Genomic DNA, 25,945 nt, shown 5'->3' with positions numbered 1-25,945 from the left:
AAAAGCGTCTGCGAAATGAAACTGTAAATTGTATCATGTCATACCTGTTTTAGTTAAGGGGCTGGAAAACAGCTGCTGCAAAAGTTTGTTCTCTGATGTTCTCAACACCACAACGATGTCTGCAGGTAGAGTGTCTCTGTTTTTCTCCAGAAATCCGTTCACATCGTACATTACCTGTGGAGTAGAAACACACACAAACAGTGTGTTTACAATTCAGGGAGTCACTCATGAATTACTACTAGCTGCTGACGTGGCTCAAATTAATATTACAGCTTTCACCGAGCTTTTTCAGACGTTTAAAGTATAAAACCAAGATTAATTTTTTATGGCCTCTTCACATTCTAACATGCCAACAGGTAAAGCACAGGCAATATATTTGACAATGCTCATGGCTGAATACCATTTAGCCGCTTCAATTCCAGTTCTTGGTATAGTGTGTGGTGTTTCGGTCAAATTGTCAGAGCTTACTACTAAGTGATTGTTAATATTACTAGTAACATCTGCGTTTTTCTTACATGACAAGTCTGTTGCTGTGCTGTAAGAAAGGCCTTTGTACTGCAAAATTAGATCACACATGTAAAAACTAATCCTGTGAGCTTTTAATTAACATTTTCTTGAAATCATTAATTTGAACAACACTACATGATCGTATTGAAGTAATTATTGCCCAGCTGAATCATGAATATTCGCAAGTTAAGTCAAATTTAAATATGCACTTATTCACATTATCTATTGGACATTAATTAGACTTATATGGACACTTTTCAAATAATATAATTATTCGGTAAAGTGTAATTAAAGCTGAACCTTTTTCTTCTGACCAAGGGACAAGTGTTTTACAAGCATGAACTCATGTTAATACACTGTTAAACGTACTTTCTCTTCACACCCACAAACAAGACAGGAGGTCATTTCAAGCACAGATCCAAGCAGTTATTGATACCTTTCCGGCATAATGTTGAATTCCAAAACAAAGCTCCACACGTTTAGGTATCCAAAAATATTTGCAGCGCAAGTTGTCCTCAAATTTATCTGAAAAAAACCACAAACAAAAGAAAAAAGACAGGGAAATGAAAAGATGTTTTATGCACGACTTAAGCTGCTGGTGTAGTCTTTTGTCATTATAAAATTCAGTTTTCATGACTTTATGTTTGATGTCTGAGCATGTTCCAGGTGCAGTTCTGGTCTTACCCACTAGGGTCTGGTCAGTGGCTTGAGGGAATCGACTCTCTTCATCCAGCAGGGACAGCAGACCCATGGGTTTCTGCAGGAACATGTCCAGGATGGGCCTGTTGTCCTCGTACTCCACCAGGCTGGCATCCACTCCCTCGCTCTGGTATTCCATCTAATTGGAAACAGCGAATGTAGAATAATCTAGTTAATGGTTTCTCTAAATGACCCAATTAAACAATCTGGGCTAAATATGATTTGTGTGTGTGTGGGGGGAAAAGAGTTTCTAATCAACAAAACCAAACAGTTGCAGCTGGCTGTGTGTGTCTATGGCTGAAGTTTACAGCATTATAGTCCTTTACTGAATGCATAAAACAGAACAGCACCAAAATAACAAATAGAGCCACTTACTTATTCATAATTTATTTCGATGTGCAAATAACCCAGAGTCATATCACATTATTGCATCTATTTAATTTCAGATCAAAAAGTTGTTTTAAATATATATTTTACTAATAAAGTGGAACCAATGAATCTAAACCATCCTCATGTTTAAGTCATTAACTCAGAATAATCAGTTTCTGTGTACAGCAAGACTGAAGACATCCACACCACATAAAAATCCCTTTTCCACTGAGCACCAGCCCGACATCAGGGGAGAAAGTTTCCCACAAGCTTAAGGCCTTATTTTCAATGATCACTGCAGTAATTAATGTGAAAAGGGTAAATATATCTTCAACAGTTCTGGTCCTGGAGAGAGCTAAAAATGTAAATGAATGAACAGAGGCTATTATCAGCTCTTATGCTGGGTGGAATCTGGCCTCAATAGATGAGCGAGTTTGTAATTTTCTTAGCCTATTCTTCTGTGTATGTGATGAGGAATGCAGCTTGAAGTAAAGCGGGCCGAGATTACTTGGAATAAAATGTTCTATGTCAATAAAATTGCACTGCTTTGTCTTGTAACTCCCTTAAAAGGACTATTGCAAAGATAATGCAAACTAAAAGGCATTATGGCAAAATGGTTCTTGATGAATGTCTATTCATTTCCATCAAGGAAAATAAAGACTTCTCACAGTTCAGGGTAAACAGCTTCATTAAATCAATTAAGAGAGTCATTTGGTGGTGCACAACAGCACAAACAATACGTTACTTATCACAGCCCGACTACAAGCAAAGTGATCATGTTGAGAACATCTCTGCCCTGATGGATGTGTAAACACACCAATGTTATTAAAATGACAGATTTCCATAATAGTGTTTTTAAGGGAATCTGTTTAGCTCAACAGATTTTGTGTTATTTGGTGGATGCTTTTATCATAAACACATTATGGCAGTATCTTGCGCAAAAATGCATTAGCACAGATGATTAATAATAACTTTCTCCTATTAATAACTCACCTGTTCGAGGGCAAATATGTGCTGGTTGAAATAAAACTGGATCTGCTCATTTGCAATGTTGATGCACAATTGTTCAAACGAGTTCTTCTTGAAGTTTTCAAATCCAAAGATGTCCAGGATTCCCACATTCATGCAGCTCTCTGCGGCACTTCAAAGGAGAAAAGGGGGACAAACAAACTTATTCTTCTATGCAATGGAACAAGCAAATTCCCAGCAGCCATATTAATTGATAAAACTTTAATGATAATCCAAGTTCAACCCAAATACGGAGTCTGGCCTGGATGGCCTAGTCTGATGAGAAATCATAAACATCGGCTTTCAAAAAATCTGAGCTTCTTAAGTTGTTTTATTTCAGTCTCTATTGATTTAACCTCAAGTCATTTTCAATATCTGCACAAACAATACAGGCTTCTCCAACACAGCATGAAGACTTAACATCCTGCATTTCATATTCAGAGCTTGGAGCTGCTACTTTCATGATCAGTCATTACCCACTGTATGTAGAGGTCACCTTTAGCCTGTGCTACCGGGTTATTAATGGCAATAAGGAAACAGCAAAGATGACTGGAATGCAGACAGGAACTCTGGCTTCTGTGCATCTCTGAAAGATGACTCCTTGACAGTCAACGCTCATATTTATGAAGGAATTCTTTTGGATCAATGAAAAGCCTCTTTGCAGTCTCTCTGAAGTCTTTTTAATCATCTGAACATTATTTTCTCTGCACGCAACTCTGTATCAAAAATTTATTAAAACTTCTTTTTGCTCTCCTTTTGCTTGTCTCGTGCTTGCCCATTGATATTCTCCTCTGCATGTTTGCATCTACCTCCACAGACTTCCATAAAGGTCATCAGAGCTTTGCAGAAACTCTCCGTGATCACCCAAGACAAACGAAGAAGAGGGAGAAACAGTGGACGTCCACACAGATGTTCATCACTAGCACACGCTCACCAAATATTCATGTCAGGCTGCAGCAGCGAGTTGATGCGGTTGACTATCCAGCTAAAGAGGCGTCCGTACAAGGCCTTGGACATGGCGTCTCGGACGTCGACGGCCTTGTCCACGGTGTTGGTGCGGATGATGGTTTCGCCCCTCGTGACCACACACTGAGAGGTCAGCGCCTCCTGGAGCTCCTCAGGGCCGATGCTCAGCAGAGACGCAGCTGAGAAAAAGGCCAGAGTCAATCAGCTTGATTATCAAGAGCTCTTCTCATCTCATAATTAGCATAAAAATAAGCCCCAACATTCTCTCACTGTAGATGTTTATGCTTCTGTACATTTTTATCAAAGTGGAAAGGGGTTTGGAAAAAATATGATTTTATCTGCTTAAAGGATTTTTTTCAACCCATTGCCTTGGTAACAACATATGATTGACTTTGGTGTAATGCACGCAAAATATATCCACTATGAAACTTTTGTCACAAAAGAAAATAAGCAATTTAACTACCCAACAAACACAATGCACATTACTGAACATATCTCTCTCCAGTTTCACAATCTACAGGTAGAATGTGCCATAAAACAGAGCCCTTCTCTCAGGTCATATAAATCCTGCATCTAGACAATGACGATTTAAGCAATAATAATATATTTATGTTTAAGTCCCAACTAAATCACACAACAATGTGTTTACTCTGCAAGTAGACAATTAAACCTACCTGCTTCTTTGACTAAAAGGAGACTTCCTTTTTGTAGCACACATTGCCTAACATATAATAACTCACCGCTCTCTAAGGCCTCTGAGTTAGGCACTTCACTTTTATCAGTCTGATGCTGGGATGTGATGGCAGCAAATTCAATATTGCCAGTGTTCAAAATGGCTGAGAGAATTCTGTAAACAGAGTTGACCTCCTAGAACAGAAATGAAAAATACAATTATTATGGCACTCAAGGGACCTGTGATCAAACGTCTGATGTGAGTGTTTAGTACCTCCTCTGTAAAGCCAATATTTCGGAAGCACTCCTGAATTGCATCAAACTGCTCCTTATACAGTTTTCCTGAGACAATGTCTTGCATCACTTTGCAATTTTCACTGTCAATGTACCTGCAGGCACACATTATGACCGTTAATGCCAGCTTCCGTGATAGGAAGGCAGAAATATGAACAGGTCAAAGTCAAGCTACAGCACAAACCTGGGAGGCGTCCCCTCTGGCAGCCTATAAGGCTTCAGCTTGTCTTGGTGGTAAAGGCCGGCATATATATAATAAAATATGTGGAAGTTTTTTTCCCCCCTGAAAGAAAACAATCGTCAGTAGAATGACAAGGATGAGACTTCAGTGACAACAAGTGAGAGGGCGACTTACACGGCCTGTTTGATGACCCTTGACTTCTCCAGAAGGTACTCTGATATCTTGGCGCCAATGACTGCTCCAGTCGGTGTGAACTTCATCTCCAGGTACTTCCCGAAGCGGCTGGAGTTGTCATTGATGGCTGTGCATGCATTTCCAAAGGCCTCAACGAGAGGGTTGACCTGCAAGATCTTCTCACGGAGGCTCCGATTGTTTGCCTTAGAAAAGTAACATATTTCGCTGATCAACTCCAGTATAGAGTTTGACATAGTTGACATAGACAGTATTAACAAATTTAACAAAGAAAATGACCACAATGCTACCTTTCCCAAAAAGGTAAGATGCTGAACAATCAAATGAGCACTTTCTGTTTTCCCTGCACCGCTCTCCCCACTGATGATGATACACTGAAACAAAAGGAAACAAATCATCAGTGAAGAAATACGGATACTCTATTACATGCAATTTTCTATTATTTAACAAGTGAATGTCTTGATTAGCATCTCATTTTCAAGAGAGACCTGGCTGCTTCGCTTTTGTCCAAAAATTAATTCAACCTCGAAAGGAAAAAGAGCTAAATACAGGAATATCCCCAACATTTTAAAAAACATGTCTTGCCTCAAAGATTTTCATAATCAGTTAATAGGTTTTACTATCACAAGGTAGGTTTTAACTCGCAGAATACCTGGTCTTTGCAGAATGTCACCATGCCTTGGTAGGCTGCATCTGCTGTAGCAAAGATGTGTGGAGGGTTGTCGGCTCTTTTCACGCCGTGGTACAGCTTGGAGAACTAAGAGGAGACACAAGCACACAGATTAAAGGTTTAGTTATCAAAGTGGAAAATTAGACACTTTCATCCAAAATTTATGAATTCTAGATTTATTGCTCTTTGTTATAAGAAACAACTTTCACTGCAGTTTACAGAATATCTTGTACTGAGGACAATTCAGATTATATGATTTCGTAATATCTAATATTTGATATCCAGTGAAGAAAAGAAATGTGAAAAACTGCCGATTCTACACTGGAGTTGCTGCTGAACTAAAAGGGATAAACCATTTGTATGCTGAAGAGGCCATTATTGACATATATTTTTAGTTATATATTAAAATGAACATTGATTAAATCACTGACTGGTACAGAAAAAACCAAGCCCTACACATCCAGCATGCACTAAGGCAGAGCCAGTGACATGACTGATGGCCACTCATTTATCATTCCCATTGCGTCGTAAAAACCAGAAGAAAAATTAGAAATTAGAGTGACTCACCTGGGGAGAGTAGATGCTGAGATTCTGGAAAGGATTGAGAGCGATGAGGATGTCACCAACATAAGTGTACACCTGCAGCTCATCATACCTCTTTTGGAGATGGCAGATTATTGTCTCCTGCGGAAAAGGACAAAAAAAAAAACAACCCACACACAGAGAATCAAGAACAATGTACCGTGGACCGATCAATAGATGATGGGAAAAGCACATTAAATCTTACCTCATCTAAGAACTCCAGGTTTACCAGATCATCATCAGGACAGCTCTCTATTATGAGGGTTTTACGAGTATTGATCCGCTCGTGCCTGCATGAAGTCAAGGACATGATAATGCCTCTTAAAGCTGTAAAGTGACCACCAAATGAGAAACTGGTTGACTGGCTGAATGTAAGACCCAGTCACTTCCAAAGGTTTGTGTGAAGCCCTTTAAGCTCTCCCAGGGGACACATCTCCCATTATCACAGGCTGTGATTGCACTTCATCTGTGATTTGACCTATCACTCTCCAATGAGGCCCAGTGGGCAGAGGTCAACACACAGCCAGCTGGCTCTACGGAAATCTCGGGGGACACAACAGAGTGTGAGAAACAGAATAAAATAAGAGCCGTGTCTGCAAGAGAAAACTGCTTTAGGTGCCTAGATGTGCATACATAGAGATATGCATAATAGACTGTAATGTATGGTGCACAATCAGACACTTCTATTAAATTCTAAAAGATCATGAAAGATAAGGTTTTTAAATATTACTTATGTATTTAAACACTGAAATTGACAAAATAAGCAATAATGTGCAGCTTCACATTGCGTTTTATTTTGAGCCAATCCTACGTACTCTCCTGCTGCCACAACTATTCCCCATGCTCCCCCAGCTTTTTACCATGTATACATATAAAGTCCTCCTTAAATTAGTGAGTACTAACTGTCCAAACTAGTTCTTTACCGAACTGAGTTGCATGAATAAAGATTTTGGCAGGAATCGCACAGAAGATTTTTAAAAAATCAAAAGCTATCTAATCTACAGTTTAAACAGGAAGGCACTAAAGCATCACAAATCCTAGCCTAACAGCAAAAAATAACACCTTCAGAGAGTATACTCATACATTGAACGAACAATCCTTTATAAATACAGATATTACTTTAGTTTGTCAATGTACAGGTTATTCTAAATGAACATATTTTATGGTACATGTATAAAATTTGCAATTTGATGTGAATTCAGCTGCTTCTTTGGGTAAAATACAGCTGAGAGATTTTTCTGTTTAGATTAAAATACCTTTTTTTTTTTTACAATAATATTAAACAAGTCAATGAAGTATTACCGTAATTAAGTTTCAGGTCAGATAGCTATATATCAGCTGTATTTCATCTTATTTCTTTGATCCTCACTCTAAACATCTCATAACAAAACAAGACAAAATTAGTTTTGACATTTAGCTTGGTTAGAAATGCAACAGTTTCACCTGGCAGTAACTGGGTAAAGAGATCCAGTAACAAGTAATCTGTACGTATAAACCAGCTAGCTTGCATGGCACAACCTGCTTTAATGCTGTCAAACTCATTTCTAAAGATTTCCTTTTTAAGCTTTATGTATGAACGAAATGGCTTGGAGCTGATTCCCACAGAGCAGGTAAGTCAGAAAATAGTGAAAGACAGATACACATATTGTTAGCTTTGGCCTTTTCATGAAGCTCAAGATTCCAAAAAAGCATCAAAACACTTATGGTTACTTTTAAGCCCTCAAAACAGCAATAATAATATCTCCCATCATAGCCTTTTCACAGGATGTATCTATATTCTGTTGTGATAAATAATCAATCACAGGAATAAAAATATTCAAGTTTCAGGTTACGAATTATTTTCTCCTCTCCTTTTGTATTCATTTTGTATTCTGAATATAGTGTAAATGCAACAGCGCAGAAATATGCTCAGTATGTGGTCCCTATAAAGTGAATCCTCGTCATCATGTCCCTTTAGAGAAGGACTTGAGACCTCTAGCGTCTAACTCTCTCCTGCTTTGAAGTAAATCACACTATTCCACCTACGGCAGCTACTTTTAAGTTCCCTATGTCTTTATTCTTATCTGGAGTCATTGTTTGCTGATCTGTGGCATGAGAGACTAAACCAGGCGAGCCCAGTTCTCGCCCTACAAGCTCCTAATCCCATTATCCACTTTCACTGTGGACAGGAATTCGGGATCAGGCTCAGGCACCGACTTTGCACACTCTTGGGAGTAAACAGAGCTGGCACGACATCAAGACTCTCAGTCAAGGGCAGGTTCAGCAAACTCCTTTATAATGAAGATTAAGCATTGCCAAAGTCAGTATTTCTCCAGTAAACAGGAGACTTTCTGCCCTGTCATTTTCTGCCACCAGAGCATCTAGGCGAAGTATGTATAATACAGATTTAACTTTCATTAAATTTGTCTTTATATATATATATATATATATATATATATACACACACACACACACACACACACACACACTCTATGGATTCCCCTACTTATAAAAAAAATACAAGGAACTTTTATAGCAGCTGCCAGTGTAATCTGAAAAGAAAATAACCCTAATTACCTCATTTAAAGTCAGATAAAAGATAGTGCAACTGCAGTGTCACCTATTTTCAAGAATAAATCTATAAATATATTTGTCCCATCACTGATTTCACTGGGTAGAGAAGTCCTCTGTACTACGTCAGATGGTTGGCACATCCACTGGCCTAAATGGGATTTATTAATCTAAGGTTAGTCAGCACAAGCACTCCTTCGGAATTAGTCACACTCCCCTAACTTCTTTTTAATCACACACTGTAATGACCATTACTGTGTATCAACTTCATTTCTATGCTGGAGTCTAAGAAGATGAGACCCTGCCCCCTACTGGACACAAAAAATATGAGCACTCAATCAATGCCTATCAGTTGAAACAGAGACACTATTTTGGTCATTAGACAATGTTATGACGTGCATAAGGGCAATTTTAGAAGTACATTTCAAGTGACTTACTTGGTTTTGGCTTTGCAGCCTATTTCTTGCTGCTCTTGGATCAGCACTGCTAACTGCTGACGGAGTGCCACATCTTTGCCATGGGCCTGCTTGATGAAGGGATGCTCCAGAAGGTGGGTCACAGACGGACGTGCCTCAAAATCCTTTATCAGACACCTGACGCAACAACACAAACATCGACAGTTAGCACAAAAACAACAGCCAGTAGAGAAAGCCTTCAGAGAGATGAAATACCATTAACCAACTGTTAAATCAGAGTGAATAATGCAGCTCACTGCAATCACCTGAACATTGTGGTAGACCAATTTGTCTGGATTAGCTCTGAATGACACTCACACCAGCGGGGAGCTCCTCGCAAGTGTTTTTAAGTTGGGGTCACTAATCTGTCGCTCTCTGTCTCAGCACCACATGGTCACTATCACCATGGCCCCGAGACCAAACAAGCCCTGCTACGGCACAGCAGTAAGTCCTATCAGTGATGTGCAGTGTTTGCCAGCAGGTGATGTCACTCTGTGATACCGGCCCGCAGCTACACTTCAGATGCTGAAGTCAGTTCACGGCTGATAAACACTTTTCTAATACCGACTCTTGAACGCCACACACCTTAAAAAAACAGGAGAACACATTTGGCTTTCACTTCTGACAGTTTTGATATATAGAAATACAGAAGGCTGAAATCACGATCTGAGTTCAATGATGTATCGATCAACTATTCACGTTTGCACTGTTCATTCCCCTGTTTGGCTTAAAGACTTAAACATTCTCGGAGTGTGTGTGCGTGCGCGTGTGTGTTTGTGTGTGCATGAACACTACAACACCAACAATTGCAGGCTGAGACAAGATAGGAGAAAAACACTAATCTAATTCCTACCACCTAATCTACACTGAAATTCTGTTACTTTTATCAGTTTGTTCGGCTCAGAAAGTTAATTCCATGAATTCATTAGCGTCAGGACATTAAGCAGAGGTTGCTGCTATTAGCAGGGCTGTGCTGCCGGGATGCTGAACGGCGGCCCACTTTGTCACAGAAGTCAGCTCTCTGGCTGCCCAAGTGCAGACACTGGTGATGGATTTATTATCACAACCCCCACCAGCCCCCCACCACACTCTAGTTTCCCCTACACACACAAACACATGGGCCTGACAGGGCTGAAAAGGCTTCACAAACAGCCTGCAAAGCTTGATAACATTGTCCAGCCTCCCCACATTGAACTCTGGTGGGCTTTGTTTGAGGAGATTAACTTTGATATGATATCAGACAATCCATTAACCCAGATTACAGAGCTGCAATCCAAAAAGTATCCAATGAAATCCACTACAACGACACCATAAAAAGTATAAAATCTAATATTACGGCAATGGGTTGGTTTAAGGGAAAATATGCCTCAACTCCATCATGGCCAATCAATAATTGAAGTGGCACAAACAAAGCCAGCAGACCTTCAAGGCAGATGGTCTGCTTGTTTTTTTCAATTACTCCTCTTCAACCAATGCAAACATAAATGTTAGCCAGAAACCATGCCTACACAAATAATTCTCCAAAGAAATTGAATTTTATTTTCTCATTATGGCTCAGGCCCACACACCTCTCTGCAGTAGATATTAAGGTTGTATATTCTGAGCACCCATTACAAGCCACCCCTGACATTATTAGCTTTGCACAGAGGAGGAAATGATAAGTTATCCGGGCCTCAGATAGAACTGATAACTCAGGTGAATTAGTTTGTTCCTCTGTGACAGATTTACACAAATGAAAGTCAATGAACAGAAAGACAAGAGGGTTGATAGAATCTGGTAATAAAATATTAATTTCACCTCCCTCCATGTTTACATGCACATTCCTGCCTGCTGATAACTGATGTCCATTTTAATCTGATTAAAACACCTTTAACGGCATATACGTTTTGGAATTTTAGATGGAATAAATGCTACATTAAAAAAAATGCTGCGTAATTTTCCGATGTTCATAATACCACGGCAGTAACGGGAACATTCACTATCTCGAGGGCTGTATTATTAAAGCATGAACAGCCAGAGTTACTACAGGGTTCTTGTCAGCCACAGATTCAAATGTCTTAGCAACAGATTTAGCACATTTAGTACATTGGTATATATGGTGAAAAAGGCTGTTGCTCTAACTTCTTATTTTCAATTTTTAATCATAATTGTATATGTAGAAGGTATGTCATTTTAAGACCAGTCTGTTCAATTGTATAATAATGTCATCACACATTTTGTGTAAATAAGCACTGACATGCTACCAATAATACCATACAATATGTACATAGGAGGATAAAATAATCTATTTTAATACTGTAAATCGATGCATTACATGATTTATAGGTTGTACATTTCTGTGTATTTGTACTTAAATTTTTATATTTCAAGTCGTATTTGAGGTTCATTGTTGTTGTGTCCCTGAGGCATTGACAGTTCAATTTAAAATATCTTTTTCCTGCCATTTTTAAGGTGTTTGAGGTAAATATCCTGCCCAAGACATAAGCAGAAGACTGTTGAAAGCAATAATCGGGCGGCTTTCTATGTGAACAGAAGTACACAAATCCTTAAAAAAATAGCTTTTCCTAAAATGTCAAGGTTTGTAACATGAATTTAAAAAATTGATTTAAAAAATAAACAGTAATTGGCATGTGTGCAAAAGTATGGGCACCCTACAAGACCGCAACTTAAACCCTTCCTTTAGGAGATACCACACCTTGCAAATATTTTTTGTGGCCAGGTAAGAGCCAATATCTTTTAGATTCATGACTTTCCACCCACTTCACAGATCACTTCAAGTTCAAAAACGTACACACATATTCTAAAATGATGCTTAAGTTGTCTGGACTGTGGAAGCCACTCCAACAGCTTCAGTCTGTTTCTGGGTTGACATCTGTTTTTGATTGTTGTCCTGTTATGGCTTTAATGTTATATTTAGTGGAATCCATTCTTCGGTCTATCCCTGCTATATTTCTTGTGCCACAGGCTGCCACACAAACCCCAAAGCAGAATATTTCCATTATGCTTAACAGAAGGCATGATGTTCACCAAATGCTGCCCCCTTTTTTCTTCAAACCTAGCTTTAGTGAATGTGGTCAAAGAGTTTAGTTTGAGCTCCTGTTCACATCATATGTTTCTAAATCAGTTGCCATTTGTTTAAAAAATAAATAAGTTATTTAAGTGGATGAACCAAAAGTTTCAATGATTTTTAATGTGTGGTTGCTGCAGGGTTCCTGCTGAAACCTGAAAATGTTTCTGTCTACAATGTGCTCTCACAACCCATTCTGGAAAATAATTGCTTTTCCACAAAGTCTGAAATAGGACAAAGCTTGACAAGTTCAAGTTAGAGGACACTTACTGGCTGATGAAATGGCTGAAACTTCTACACCACTGCTCTGGATTTCGTAATGTGGGCGAGGGATTTCTGAAACAAAATCACAGCAAACAAAATTCAGCAAATATATGCGAAAGAGAGACTTTATCAAAGGCATTCAAACTACACGGCCATCGCTGTAAATTGGACAGACTTCGAGTGTGTCTCCTGAGCTATTTGACAAATGATAGCTGGCAGGCAGACTGTGACCATCAGACTCCTGTGAGAGTTTTCAGTCCGAGGACGAGCTGGTCGGGGTCCAGGTCTGTGGCAGCCACAGAAAAAGTGACAAATGATAACTGCCCCTCCAGTGTCTGGCAGCAAGCATCTGCCATTGGGAGCCAAAAGTTATGGGAGCTAGTTATACCTCTGTCAGCAGCATTTACGGAGGCCATCTATAATGAGGCTAACACTTTTCAAGTGCGTACGATGACAGGAGGCAGGTCTGTATGAGGAGCCAAGGCTGGACAGGACCTGAGTACAGTCATCTTCACAAGGAGCTGTCAGTCTGACAGCTGGAGGCTGAGCCTTTTGTCACTGTCAGGCAAACAGTGACACACCTGCATCTTTTAACCGTGTTAATGAGCTCACGTGTTGTTCTGCAAAGCCTCTGACAAGGAGGATATGAAATCTCAAGAGTAAAAGGCGAAATCTGAATGGAAAATGGAAACAGTTTTTTTATAAATATAATTTATGACAAACAAACTAGTAGCATGTGCAGCTTAACATTGAAACAGTTACACATTTACCATCCTTTTTTTTGATTCAACGGGGGGATGTGTGAGGGTACAAAATCTGTCATTTTCCACAGCACTAAGTTAGTCAAGTCTTTGATAAGAATTCAGACAGGCAATCCTTTCCAAAGTGCAGATCAAAGCCAGTAACTGACTGCCTCAATGCAACCTCTAATATGAGCCTGAAGACACATTCTCGCCTTGATGTTGTACCATACTGCTTATACATTACAAAGTCAATATAGCAGCACACTGCTGATAACACTGTCAAGTGCGTACATTGTGCTTAGCAAGTTCAGACCTTTTTTTTTTTTCCTTTCAGTATTTGTGAGCGTGCTGGCTCATATTGTAAACACAAATGGCTTATTCAAATTTAGGTCCAGGCAGTGCTTGTACTGTCAGGCATTCCTCACTGTGGATTGAGGCAAAATCAGAGAGGTGTCAACAGCTCTTGACAGCTGTAACTAAGCCATAAAAAAAGACACAAAAAAGACAAAAATCAAGTCAAGGCAGTGTGTGAATATGGGTATCTGATATCCACTATTTTCCACATGATGTAAAACACTTTTTTTTTAATTAAAGCAATTTTTGAGATTAAATATCACTTATTTCCACAAGTTCTTCTCTGGTCACTGATGAACCCCTTAAAACTCATATTTGCGTATCAAAGTTCCATGTTCATAAGTTGTTTTTTTTCACCACCGTAAAATGAATCCCTTTCTGTTTTTAAAACCCTTGGAGGTAACTTCACACCGTTGCCAACTGTAGAAAGTGCACACCTGAGAAGTCTTCGCTTCCATTACCACCCGACACTCGCTGCAGCTCGAGCACACCATCTCACCCACGACTCTGCTAAAATATTATAAAACTACTCCACATTACAAAAAAATACAAAGTTGCAAAATTCCAGTAATTCAGCCTTGTATGTCCAAACAAGAAACCAATTCTGAAGATGAAAAATGATACAGAAAGCTCTGCCCTGCAAGCCGACAGAATGTTTGTCTGCATGAAACCTCTGCTATCTGAATTATTGGTAATTTGCAGTTTCAAAGCAGAAATGTTCAGCCATGGCACTGGCTGCTCATATTGCTCATGATATGTCATTAAGCATGTTTAAAAAAAAACACCATACAGACAGATGAAAATGGAAAAAGGTAAAGTTTCACCAGTGGTCTAAAACCTCTCTGTTCAACTCTCAATTTTTCCACATGAAACAAACATTGTGAGGGCTGCATATCATTATTATTATTATCATTATCATTACAGAAATATAAATCTGCTACTTTACCAAACAAAATATAGCCTGGTGGCCGTTCAACAAACCTTGTGAGGAAACATTGCTATTTTGAAATAAGCTTCAACCAAAACAGCATTTAAGATTTATAAGGACTAGAAGAACATTGATGTATTTATTGCTTTATAGACAAACTGTGGAGAACATTGGCTTCTTCAAGCAGAAACACATTGGCTTTTATATAAGCATACCAGAAAATGAGTACAAGGGCCCAAAATAAAGACTTACTCAGCGAATGGACCACACACTTTAAATTTAAGCCCATCCATCACCGCAGCCACGGCTCCAGCACTTCTTTGAGCATACATGCATGAACACGGAGGACTACTGCAACATTTATCATGTCTTTGGCGGCTACATTGCAGTCCAGGACACCACAGAGAGCAGCAAGATAACTGCATCAAAGGTAGAGATATTACAGCCCTTACTCACGATTGAGAAGTCATTCAACCAGCCAAAGATCTCCTGTCAGGGGTCAAGACTGCATTAGTGTCTGATAACGGGAAATCTGGGATATTAAGGTTTACGGTGACTTCACTCTGTCCAAATAGACTTTTTTATACAAAAAATGTGAATGTAGAAAATCAAGGTAATCTGACTTCTTTTAAATGATCACTGGTTTTATAGTAACATTGAGTAATTTGATGAAAGGAACATTGGTGGGTTGCACAGTTTTCAAATCAGCATTAACTCTGCCGTTCTTCTGTGACAGGAAATCTGACAGATTTTCAATTGTGATCATCCAGGAGTAAAATGTTTCATTTTTGTTGGTGCTTAAGGGATTTTGAGACAAGCTAGCAGTATCAGTATGGATCTAGAAATGGAAATGCTGGTCTGTCTAATTTTGTTCAGACAGAAATGTCCAAAAAACTATGTGGTAGATTTCTGTGAAATTTAGTACATATATCCACAATGGTCCCAGATGATATATTGAATTGGCTTTGGTAATGCCTGACTTTTCATGAGATCAACATTTCTTGTTTTAAGTTATAACAGCTTAACTATTAGATCAATTATCAAAAAACTTGGCTCCAATATTTGCGTCCCTCTCGAGATTAATTGTAATAACTCTGATGTACCCCTGAATTTTTTGATATAGCTCGTGTCAAGCAAAATTTCTTTAACATGTTGGCTCATGTCTGAATACCTGCAAAAACAATGTATTTGCTCTCAGCCTCAGGTCTGCTTTCCTTTTCCTGCAAATCAGCAAGTGTTCCCATTTTGCCAGCACTCTAAAATCATGAACATGCTAAACATCACTGCAATGCTTAGCATGTCAGCACACTGACAGCATTTAGCTCAAAGCCTAAACACAGCCTCACACTCACAGCTGCTAACATGCCTGTAGACGTTTGGGCTTGTTGATGAATAAACAACTTTTTAGCATCAGTTTTTTCCCCAAGATTCAAAAATACATGCAAATGAAATATGCATTTATCCTTGTGTGAGTCAAACATAGCATGAAATCACTTCCAAATGCCACATTGGACTGTTCACCTCTTGAAAGACCTTATTCTGTGCCATAAAAAACTAACTGTTGTATCTCTCACTCTTGGCTGTTCTGCTCCACATACTATAACTCTGGGTTTTTCCACGAGCCCCGTCTCTCAGCAGCACACTAGTCTGGTTTTCTCTCGCTCAGCCTCATGATTTCATTAGCCTTTGTTGCCTCCGACAAGCCATCATTTACTTCACCTTCTATCTTGCTTGTTCTGGTCTGCGCTCAGACAGACACACGTATTATTTAATATGTGGCTAATATCGACAGGGATCTGGACGAATAAACCCAACCTTGGATGTCTTTGCCTGCCGCCTCCAACCTTTACAACACAGTTTACACACATTTTTGTTTGACTTTACATGAACACTGAGAGGCTGTACACTGGCTCAAACAATTAACCTTTCCGCATATTAAACATCAGAGACCATCTCTGACTTGAGTACCTGTAATTAATTTTGCAGCTGATGATTTTACAACTTTGCCCTCTGACATGCTCCATTACCTTCATTCATGGGCACCATGAACACCACACATCTGTCATACACAATGTAACACACTCAGTTATTTGTAATGATAACACATGATAGTGGGGAAAAAAAACATCAAAATACCTTGGATTTGATACAGTAAAAAATATAGAATCCAGTCAGTAACAACTCATCTGATGTTTCTGAAGCACAAACAAACCCGCCAAGGTGACCCTATTTCATCGGGCTCATCAGCGTCCCCTCTGACAGGTATCAGAGCTTCTCTTATCATTTGCAGCCTGCTGGGACCACAATCATTTCCATGTGTGCAGTTTTCTCTCAACCAAAACAGTGACATAATAGCTATCTGTGATGGCAGCACTGGGTGTTTATTTGACCCTCCCCAGGAGCCACTGCCTCTTCAGCTTGACTAGAGACTTAGATGCTTTCCAGCGAAGGCATATAACATGACCTATGGCTGAGTGTATTTGTCTTGTATTTTACCATCTCCATGTGTTCCAGAGAGGAAAAATGGTAAAGTACATGATACAGACCAGATTGACTACATGACAGTGAAACCTTTAGCCTGGAAACACATTACTGTGCACAACTGTAAAATATCCGAATGATGAGAATGCTTATTGCATGTTTTAGTGCTTACATCGGTTTCATAAAACACGAACAACCCAAGGACAATACTGCAGAAAAGGCTCATCTGGTAATGGTTTGTGACGTGTTAAATTGAAAAAAAAATCTGGAACTCTATAATCATCAAAACTGCAACGATGAAGCTTTCTGATTCCATCGTGAATCACTCTCGTTGCCACTAAAGTCACAAAGGTAAAACACATTTCCATATTTAGAAAGTAATTTATACAGGAGTCTCAAAAATGCATTTCTTTGTGATTTTGTCTGCCAGGCTGCAGTGATGGAGAAAATATATTTAAGACAAATGACATGTTAACAGAATCATTTCATGGTTCAACACATTCACAGTGATTCATATCTCAAAGGCCAAAATATATGTTTTGATTGGAGCAAAGAGGGAGTTATCTCCAAAGTCAGAGTCAAAGAAATCTGAAGAAGGGAAATGGAATTGGACACTGACAAAAGAAATGCATGTCCCCTCTCATTATGATAGTTGTTTGATAGGGAAACATGGTAGCAAGTTGACGAAAGCAACTCATCCATTACTAGATTGCTTTTTAAAATTTTTGCCCAAAACACAATCCGAAAGTCGCATTTACTCATTATAAAAGAGGTAATGTGTTATTATGTGAACGCCTGAGAAATTTTGCCAAGCCATCCTGCTATCAGCCATCCCTTCTTTTATAATTATTTTACATTCTGGTTAAAATTTGGCCCTGATGAAATGCTGCGTTAGCGTCCATAATTCCTCCTACACAAGGCAGGCTCCTCTGTCTTGGCAGGGAGGAGATAATATTGTGACGGGGAGGAGGTGACAGCCTCATCTCAATGTGAATGGAGCTAATCACCAATGCAAATTGCAATCAGAAGGGCATATCTCTACCTAACTGAGAGATAATTGCACGATTGTGCTGATAACAAAAGGTCAACCGCGTGTAGCCACAAAGCTCTCAAATGATCATCAGACACACACTGTTTCCAGCAGTGAATATTTTTACAGATTGAATCACTGCATTAATTTTAAGGCCAAACACTACTAGGTTTTCTGATGATGGAGATTTGAAGCACTGATTATTCAGCAGATGCTGCCTTTCAGATAGGAAAGATGAGAATGCGGTGCTAACAAAACACGTGGATCAAACCGAAATAATCCAGTTTGCATTTTTATTTCCTAAAGTGTAATTTATAATAAGAAGAAATGCAACTGTCAGGAAAACCCAGTCATTTTTCCTTTTATCACCTCTAATGTCAAATCCATTTCATCACTGTCCTGACAGTGTTTCTGTGAAGACTACTTCCAGTTGTGTGGTAGGAGCGCCCTCTACTGGACTCACCGTGGGATCTTGAAGAGGGCTTTAACTGGATGCATCTCAGCCAGCGGGGGATCTCCATCTGCCAGCTCGATGGCTGTGATGCCAAGAGACCACACATCACAGCGAGCGTCATACGAGTAGTCGTACTGCTGTTCACAGGCTATGACCTGGCAACAAAACAGACAGGGACCATCTGAACAGCTCATTTAGACTGTCACCGGATCACAAAAAACACATTTCCTGAAGCATGTGGGGAAATCTACCACTGAAGTGAGATTAATTCAGTTTTTACGCACAGAAATTCAGAATTTATCTAAAGATTGCATCAAATTTAAAAAAAAAAATGCCCACTTTATTAGAGAAACTGAGTAAAAATAAAAGGGACTTACTAAATTACTGTCCAGTGTTATTTTGGGACTCTACTAGTGTAGCTCTTCCTAATTGACAGTTCAGAAACATCCACATATATTCTAAAGCTGCCTGTTACATCGGCCCTCTGCCTGAGTCTCAGCTCTGAGAAGCCTGCTGAGACACTGAAGACAATGTGGAGGTATTGAAAGCCAACTTTAAACCTACCAGCTGTCATAGTTTCTCATGCTTGATTGGAAATGTTAGCTTGTCAAATACATCTATACATCTTCAATCTGATCCAGAACATAACTGTGATGACATAAACACTCACAGCACCAAACATTATGGTATCTCCATTTGGTAAATATTGTGCTCATTAGCAGCTTACAATGTGAAACAATGATGGATTTAGTCTTTCAGTCATGAGTCGTATATAAAATATTTTCTACAGGTGCCACGGTAATGGGCATATGTGTGAGAAATGTACTATACTACCAACTGATGTGGAATATCCTACAGTTTCATTTAGCAGATGCTTTTATCCAGTGTAACGTATCTGAGAGGAGAAAATATCCACTGTCTCATTAATGTAGCTAGTAAAATGTGACTCTTGTGCCCAAATGACTGTGTAGTGTGTCCCTTCACAAGTTATTTGTATGCTGCAGTGCATTAAATGCCTGGAATAGTACTGAAGTACACTGCTGTGCAACAATGTGTACATACATTTAACAATAAGACAGTAGTTTGACTATTGTGGGCTAGCTGAACCTGGATCAGAAGACTTAAAAATGATGGCTGATGTTGGTTTGTTACAAAAGTGGAAACAACTATTAGAAACCAAGAGGTCAGAGTCATCTGAAGCCTGACCTGACGGTTTTATTTCACAAGGATAACATTAAAATATGCTACCTTATTAATTATTTATATATAGATATCCATCCATCCATCCATCCTCTATACACCGCTTTATCCTCACCAGGGTCGCGGGGGGGTGCTGGAGCCTATCCCAGCTGATTCGGGCGAAGGCAGGGGACACCCTGGACAGGTCACCAGTCTGTCGCAGGGCTACATATACAGACGAACAATCACATTCGCATTCACACCTACGGGCAATTTAGAGTACTCAATTAACCTCAGCATATTTTTGGACTGTGGGAGGAAGCTGGAGTACCCGGAGAAAACCCACGCATGCACAGGGAGAAAATGCAAACTCCATGCAGAAAGATCCCAGGCCCACCCCGGGATTCAAACCAGGGATCTTCTTGCTGCAAGGCGAAAGTGCTAACCACTACTCCACTGAGCAGCCCCATATATAGATATATATGACAGAAAATAAGGACAAGCATAATATGTGACCTTTAAAGACAATAATGCTAAAAGGATCGCATTCATTCTTTGTTATCACACTCTTACTTCCTGCCAAAAATCTGGCAGGCTTACAGCCAAGTATATTTACGGCCCATTTAAACACTGAGAGGTAGGTCAGTTCAGTAGCTGTTGGTACGAGCTTCTCTTTTCCACAGTCAATAATTATAACTGACACTACATTTTACAGCTGAGTTTATTCTTATTTGCCCCTGAGGTCCCTCCCTACCAGCCCAATCACTGCACCTCATTTCTGCCAAAGAGCAAGCTGAGGGGCCGCGGACTCCCAGCTATTAACCTTGATTCGACCTTAAGAGCGGCACCCGTGGAGGGAAATAGGAGAGGAATACACAATGACACAAGGAGAGAGAGTCTCACTGAAGTAACTGAGGTGCTTGGACTCTTTCTCTTTGTGTAACAAATGCATCAGACTTCAATTCTAAAAAACGTGTGCATGTTTTAGAGCTGTATTATTCATAATAAGCCTTCGATTCTGACCTCAGGAGCCATCCAAAAGGGTGTTCCGACTGATGTGTTCCTCCGCAATCGTGCACTGGTCAGTTGAGCTGAAACACCTAGAGAAAATATAAATAAAATTCAGTCACTACTTAAAGTAATTAGGATTTATATCTCACTGTGGTATGTTTATCGGTGAGAATTCTCAAAGAATGAAAGCAGGATTTATAGCAGACACTAAATGTTTGAATTAATCAATAAATCCTGGCATATAATTTAGTGTGGCAACCTGCCAGGCAGTAATAATAATGGGCCATAATCATTTCAAATTATGTAGGACAGATTTTTATCAGCGTGAGTCCACTTCATCTCCATGACACAGAGGACATAAACATGCCTGGGGGTGACTCAAAGTCATTTGCCATAGCAGCTTTCTTTTAATATGCAAAGGATCAAATAATGCAATTTAAATGAGCAATAACAGCCTTGGGTTAAGGCTACGGTCTATGAAATAAAAAGATGTTATGGTGAGCAAGGAACTAAAGTGTGGAGCACAATAAATGATTTATCCTGCTCAAGTGTTCGCCTTCACAAACAATGCTGCAGGTATCTGATGTAACATTTCCCAAATACCAGTCACATAAAAATAACTGATTTCTCTAACAACCAATTGCAGAGAAAAGGCAGGATTTGTTAAATAGCCTCTTTCAAAGACCATTACCAAAGTCAACCAGCTTGACTCCTCCCTCAGTTGTCAGGAGGATGTTGTTGCCTTTGACGTCACGATGGATAATCCGGTTGTTGTGCAAATGCTGGAGACCCTTTTAAGTTCAAGAACAGAAAGTACAAGGTGGTTTGCATGAATCACGGTCACAGTATTAGTCATTAATCATTGGTAAAAATTATAATAATATGCATTAAACGTTGAGCAGTACAAACTATATAAAAGAACTCCCACAGCTGTTCAGAAGCAGAGACATTCATAACTGCCTGCCACACCTCTACGGCTGAAAATAAATCCTCAGCACGCTCTCTGCATGTTTGCATCCCACCTCCTCCCCGACATCAGCAGCTTTGCAGTGGGTCGTCTTACCAAGAGGGCACTGTATAAGATGTATGAGATAACGGGCTCCTGCAGACGCTGGCCGCGCATGAGCAGGCTTTTGATGAGTTCTGTGACAGAGCCGCCGTTGCACAGCTGGGAGGGAGACAGAGAAACTCCAGTGACTCGTCCATCACTCACCACTCCAGATTATGATTCATGGGGAGTAGCTTGGCCAAACACACAAGCCAGAGAAGGCAAAGCAGCATCATACAGCAACATGACAGCATAGACACCGGTGTAAGTGGTTGCCATGGCAAACTGAGGCCTATTTCAATCCTACTTTCACATTAAAAAGGGTTTCAGGGTTCTAAACACTCCTTAAGACATGGGCGGTCTAATTTTATTTGAGATTGATCAAATTAACAGTGCTAACAAAAACAACACAAATACTATACTATATACGGCATGCTGCACAAGGTTGTAAGGTAAACCGGAAAACAATTTTAGGGTTCTCCAGCAACTGTACAATGCAAATAAAATACATTATAAAGAACTCACCTCTAGTACCAGCCAGAGTTGTCCACCAGATAAGTTGTCAGACTTGTAAAACATGCCATAAAACTTCACCACATTAGGATGGTTGGAGAGGGACCTCAAGATGTTGTATTCAGCCTCGATCTCCTCATCCACATCCTTTAAAGGGCAACAAGCAAGATTTAAAGACATTACCAGAGATGAAACATCCATGACGTGTAACAACATATACATTTATGCGTAAATATTTCAGGTTGATGTTCATTTTCAACAATAAAACAGGTAACAGGTTAAATGTAATTATAGCGAAAAAGGTGGGGTGATAAGCTCGGTAACAAAAGAAGGGATGGGTCGGCATGCTGAACTATTTCGGGAAGCACTTTTCTATCAAAGTAAATCTCAGAGGGAGGGAAGATCAACAGTCAGAGAGGCTGAATTTCTCTTCCCGGATGTCTGAGTGATAGTGTCAGCAGTCTAATCAGGGAGAGGGATGGGAAAGGAGGCAGCTTCATCTTCATGGCCATCAGGGGAGCATCATGGTGGATAGCACTGCCAGGATGGGGATTGTTCCACTGACACAATCATGGGCACGCCTCAGACCAAGTCTTATTTCCACAATATGCTGCCAATGCAGAGCCTGCAGTGTCCTTATCACACAGACAAATGAACAGATATACAGAGAGGATGCAGCCAATGCAGGAGCTACACTTTCTGGTAAGAGTGCGTTCGACTTAACATGACAGGAAATAAATGAAAAGGGGAGACATTGATATATATCACAGGAGCAAGTACAAGTACAGCTGCATCAAGATGGAGAGGAGGGGGGAAAAAAGTACTGGCAACTTACTCTGTTTGAATGGCTTGAATGCTGAGACAAGTCACATAGTTATAAAGAAAAACACAATGGGTTTAGTCTCTGCTTTTTTTTCTTCTGTCACAATATTATGAGTTCTTACACTCATGAGAAACCTGTCAAAATGAATGGCTGTGGGCACTCAAGACTGACAACAAAAACTTACAAAGGGGAGCCTGAAATGTCAGATCATTGTTTGAATCATATAATTTAGCCAGAAAACAGGAGTCTTGCAACTGTCCATCAAGCTACCAGCCAAATCCACTACACATAAACTGTTATATATATTTTTTTACAGGGCAAGTTGGAAAAAGATACAGTAGCACACACCAGAAAAATATAGACAAGGTACGGTCTCATTTAGAGCAGTTAGGGAGTGGTTTTGATATTAAAGAGAGATGGAAAATGCTTTGAATATCAGGTCGCTGTCACTCATTATCTTTCGTTTCCTTATTCTTTATCCACTCACAGCTCTTTAACTTACACTAATAAATGAAGGAGACCCAACACAGATGCACTAATGTGACAATGATGCACCTTAAATTCACAACTCGTGGATCAGAATCCTCTAAAAAGGGTCACAAAGTAACCGTTCAATAAAGAATTAGAAAGACAGAAAGCAGAAAACAAGACTTTAAGAGTCTCCAGTGACTCTATAAGGCTGTACTTAGGGAGAGTAGTTCTGCCGTAAATCCAGTCGCTAACACGTAGTCTATGTTAATGGTAACACAGTTTGCAGGTATAGTGCAGGCAATAAGCTAGGTTACCTTATTTGACAAAAATAAGGTAATACAGATCTTGTTTTTCATTTAATGAAAAACAAGATCTGTATTATGCTGGAGTGAATTCAGCCTTATTTAGCAAAAATGGTCACTTTTTACTTACTGTGGGATAATTTTTCCTGTACATAAAACCATCACAACAACGGCTAAAGTAGACAAACTCATGAAAGTTTTTCTTTTTTTTGTAACAGAAAAAAAGTTATAATGCCATAAATCATTTAAAAAAAACAAAAGCTGAATTTCCTTAATAATATATTTTTGAAAAATAAACTTGATTCAAAACGTACAACAGTTTTATAAGTGCCCATGCATGCTTTCAATACTATAAAAATGGTCACTGTATATACTATAGATACTTTAGTATTTACATTTTAGATTTGTTTCAGTACCTGTGTCCTCTCTGTTTAAACACGGCCTGCAGTTCAGACAAAAAAGCCACAAAATTCGTGTTATTTGACTTTTGATTAACGGTTGCAACAAGGAAGGCCACAATTTTTGTTTCTACATCATCTGTCTAATGAAGACGATTTATTTTAATTCATTTCCCCCCCAAATTTAAGGTAAGATGTAATGAAGATTCCCAACTGAACATCAGATCAAAGAGTAGTTCAAGGACAGTCAGAGAGTTTTAGGCAATACATGTCAGAAGTTTGCAGATTTTTTCTAAACACAACATGCTTTTATAGTGCTAGAAGCCAAATAAGCTGGGCACCACTGAGTTAATGAATGTCCTAATGGAGTATATAAACTGTTAAAATGAAGTCCTAGCTGTTAGCTCTTCTCCCACCATTAGCTCACAACAGCTTAAACAGCTGAGTGAAAGATGAACCTTACATACATTAAGTGTTAATACTTGGCACTGCAACATTATATTTCTGCACATAAATCAGTCTGTCATAATATATATATCATGGTAGAGACTGCGATTTGGTAGAATTGGAGTTTCTACCAGTAGAGATTGCGATTGGAGTCTCTACCAGTAGAATTGCCAATTCTACTGAATTGGTTAAGGTTAGGGTTAGGGTTAGCAATCGCAATGTCTATGAGGAGAATTGCCAATTCTACTGAATTGCCATCTCTACTGTGACATATATATATCATGGTAGAGACTGCGATTTGGTAGAATTGGAGTTTCTACTGGTAGAGATTGCGATCGCAATCTCTACCAGTAGAAACTCCAATAGCAATCTCTACTGGTAGAAACTCCAATTCTACCAAATCACAGTCTCTACCCTGACATATACGTTATGTGGACCCTCATGGTTTACATATCAGACAGGTAACTGAAAATCACACAACATGGAGATCAAAGGTGCATTTAAAGATGCCACAGTCAAAGCTTTTATCTGACTTACATTGATCGGGTCCAGCACTTTCACTGCAGCCTGACTCCCGTCCTTCTTGTTGGTCACTCTGTAGACTTTGCCATATGTTCCCTTACCAATGGTCTCCACTATATCCCAGTTACCTGAGGGGTCGCCCAGGTTCTCCAAACCAATCATGCTGGACTTGTAGGGGTAGAGTCCATACAGTGACCTCCTAGAGAATAAACAATGCCAGACCAGCAATGTTAAAGCTTTAGACAATGTCCAAGTGTAATAAATTAACCTTTGCTCAAAATACTGTTATGTCTTGTTTGTAAAATTTAAAGAAATGTCTAAAAAGAGAGTTTTTTGAGTTTTTCAAAACACAGTAGTCAGACTTCTACACTCACAGCAAGACAGAAAAACATACCCAGTCTTCCATCTACCATTACAGATAAGCAAGTAATTAAAATGTATAAACTGTGCACAAACCAGTGTGTGGTATAGCACACAGAGAAGTACATTTGTTCCCCAGGGCCTTTTCGTTCAGTTCAGTGTAACGACTCTATTCACCAGGGGAGCCACTTAACAGGTTTAAGGCAGAAAAAAAAAAATCAAAGCAAAAACAAAGCCGACAGCTCCAGGTGGAGATGACAGCACTCTACTTACATGGCGAGTGTTATTTTCTTCTGAGTCATCAGGGCTGAGAAAAATTACAACTAAAGAGTCTCTAGTGACCATAATATAACAACACCAGTAGCAACGGCAATTGCTTCCTCAAGAGAATGGGCAACAAGTGGC

General features: G+C 39.4%; 1 protein-coding gene across 1 annotated transcript in view; it reads right to left on the bottom strand.

The window, feature by feature from the left end:
* myo3b (myosin IIIB) overlaps positions 1 to 25,431 on the bottom strand; it is a 62,009-nt gene extending 36,578 nt beyond the window's left edge. Inside the window, exons 1-21 of the mRNA XM_051958636.1 lie at positions 25,196 to 25,431; positions 22,230 to 22,364; positions 21,720 to 21,824; positions 21,348 to 21,447; positions 20,669 to 20,745; positions 18,476 to 18,621; positions 12,483 to 12,548; positions 9,128 to 9,283; positions 6,346 to 6,430; positions 6,126 to 6,242; positions 5,541 to 5,645; positions 5,179 to 5,262; positions 4,871 to 5,073; positions 4,700 to 4,798; positions 4,496 to 4,610; positions 4,290 to 4,416; positions 3,518 to 3,728; positions 2,569 to 2,716; positions 1,192 to 1,345; positions 944 to 1,032; positions 45 to 174 (exon numbers count right to left, since the gene is read on the bottom strand). Of these exons, the coding sequence (XP_051814596.1) occupies positions 45 to 174; positions 944 to 1,032; positions 1,192 to 1,345; positions 2,569 to 2,716; positions 3,518 to 3,728; positions 4,290 to 4,416; positions 4,496 to 4,610; positions 4,700 to 4,798; positions 4,871 to 5,073; positions 5,179 to 5,262; positions 5,541 to 5,645; positions 6,126 to 6,242; positions 6,346 to 6,430; positions 9,128 to 9,283; positions 12,483 to 12,548; positions 18,476 to 18,621; positions 20,669 to 20,745; positions 21,348 to 21,447; positions 21,720 to 21,824; positions 22,230 to 22,364; positions 25,196 to 25,342 (2,599 nt within the window). The 5' untranslated portion in view covers positions 25,343 to 25,431. The remainder of the gene's footprint in view (positions 1 to 44; positions 175 to 943; positions 1,033 to 1,191; positions 1,346 to 2,568; positions 2,717 to 3,517; positions 3,729 to 4,289; positions 4,417 to 4,495; positions 4,611 to 4,699; positions 4,799 to 4,870; positions 5,074 to 5,178; positions 5,263 to 5,540; positions 5,646 to 6,125; positions 6,243 to 6,345; positions 6,431 to 9,127; positions 9,284 to 12,482; positions 12,549 to 18,475; positions 18,622 to 20,668; positions 20,746 to 21,347; positions 21,448 to 21,719; positions 21,825 to 22,229; positions 22,365 to 25,195) is intronic.
* Between the last annotated feature and the right edge of the window lie 514 nt (positions 25,432 to 25,945).

The sequence above is a fragment of the Acanthochromis polyacanthus genome, chromosome 14 (genome assembly GCF_021347895.1).
Source record: "Acanthochromis polyacanthus isolate Apoly-LR-REF ecotype Palm Island chromosome 14, KAUST_Apoly_ChrSc, whole genome shotgun sequence".
NCBI classification, from domain to species: Eukaryota; Metazoa; Chordata; class Actinopteri; family Pomacentridae; genus Acanthochromis; species Acanthochromis polyacanthus.
This window is presented reverse-complemented; position numbering and strand designations above follow the sequence as displayed.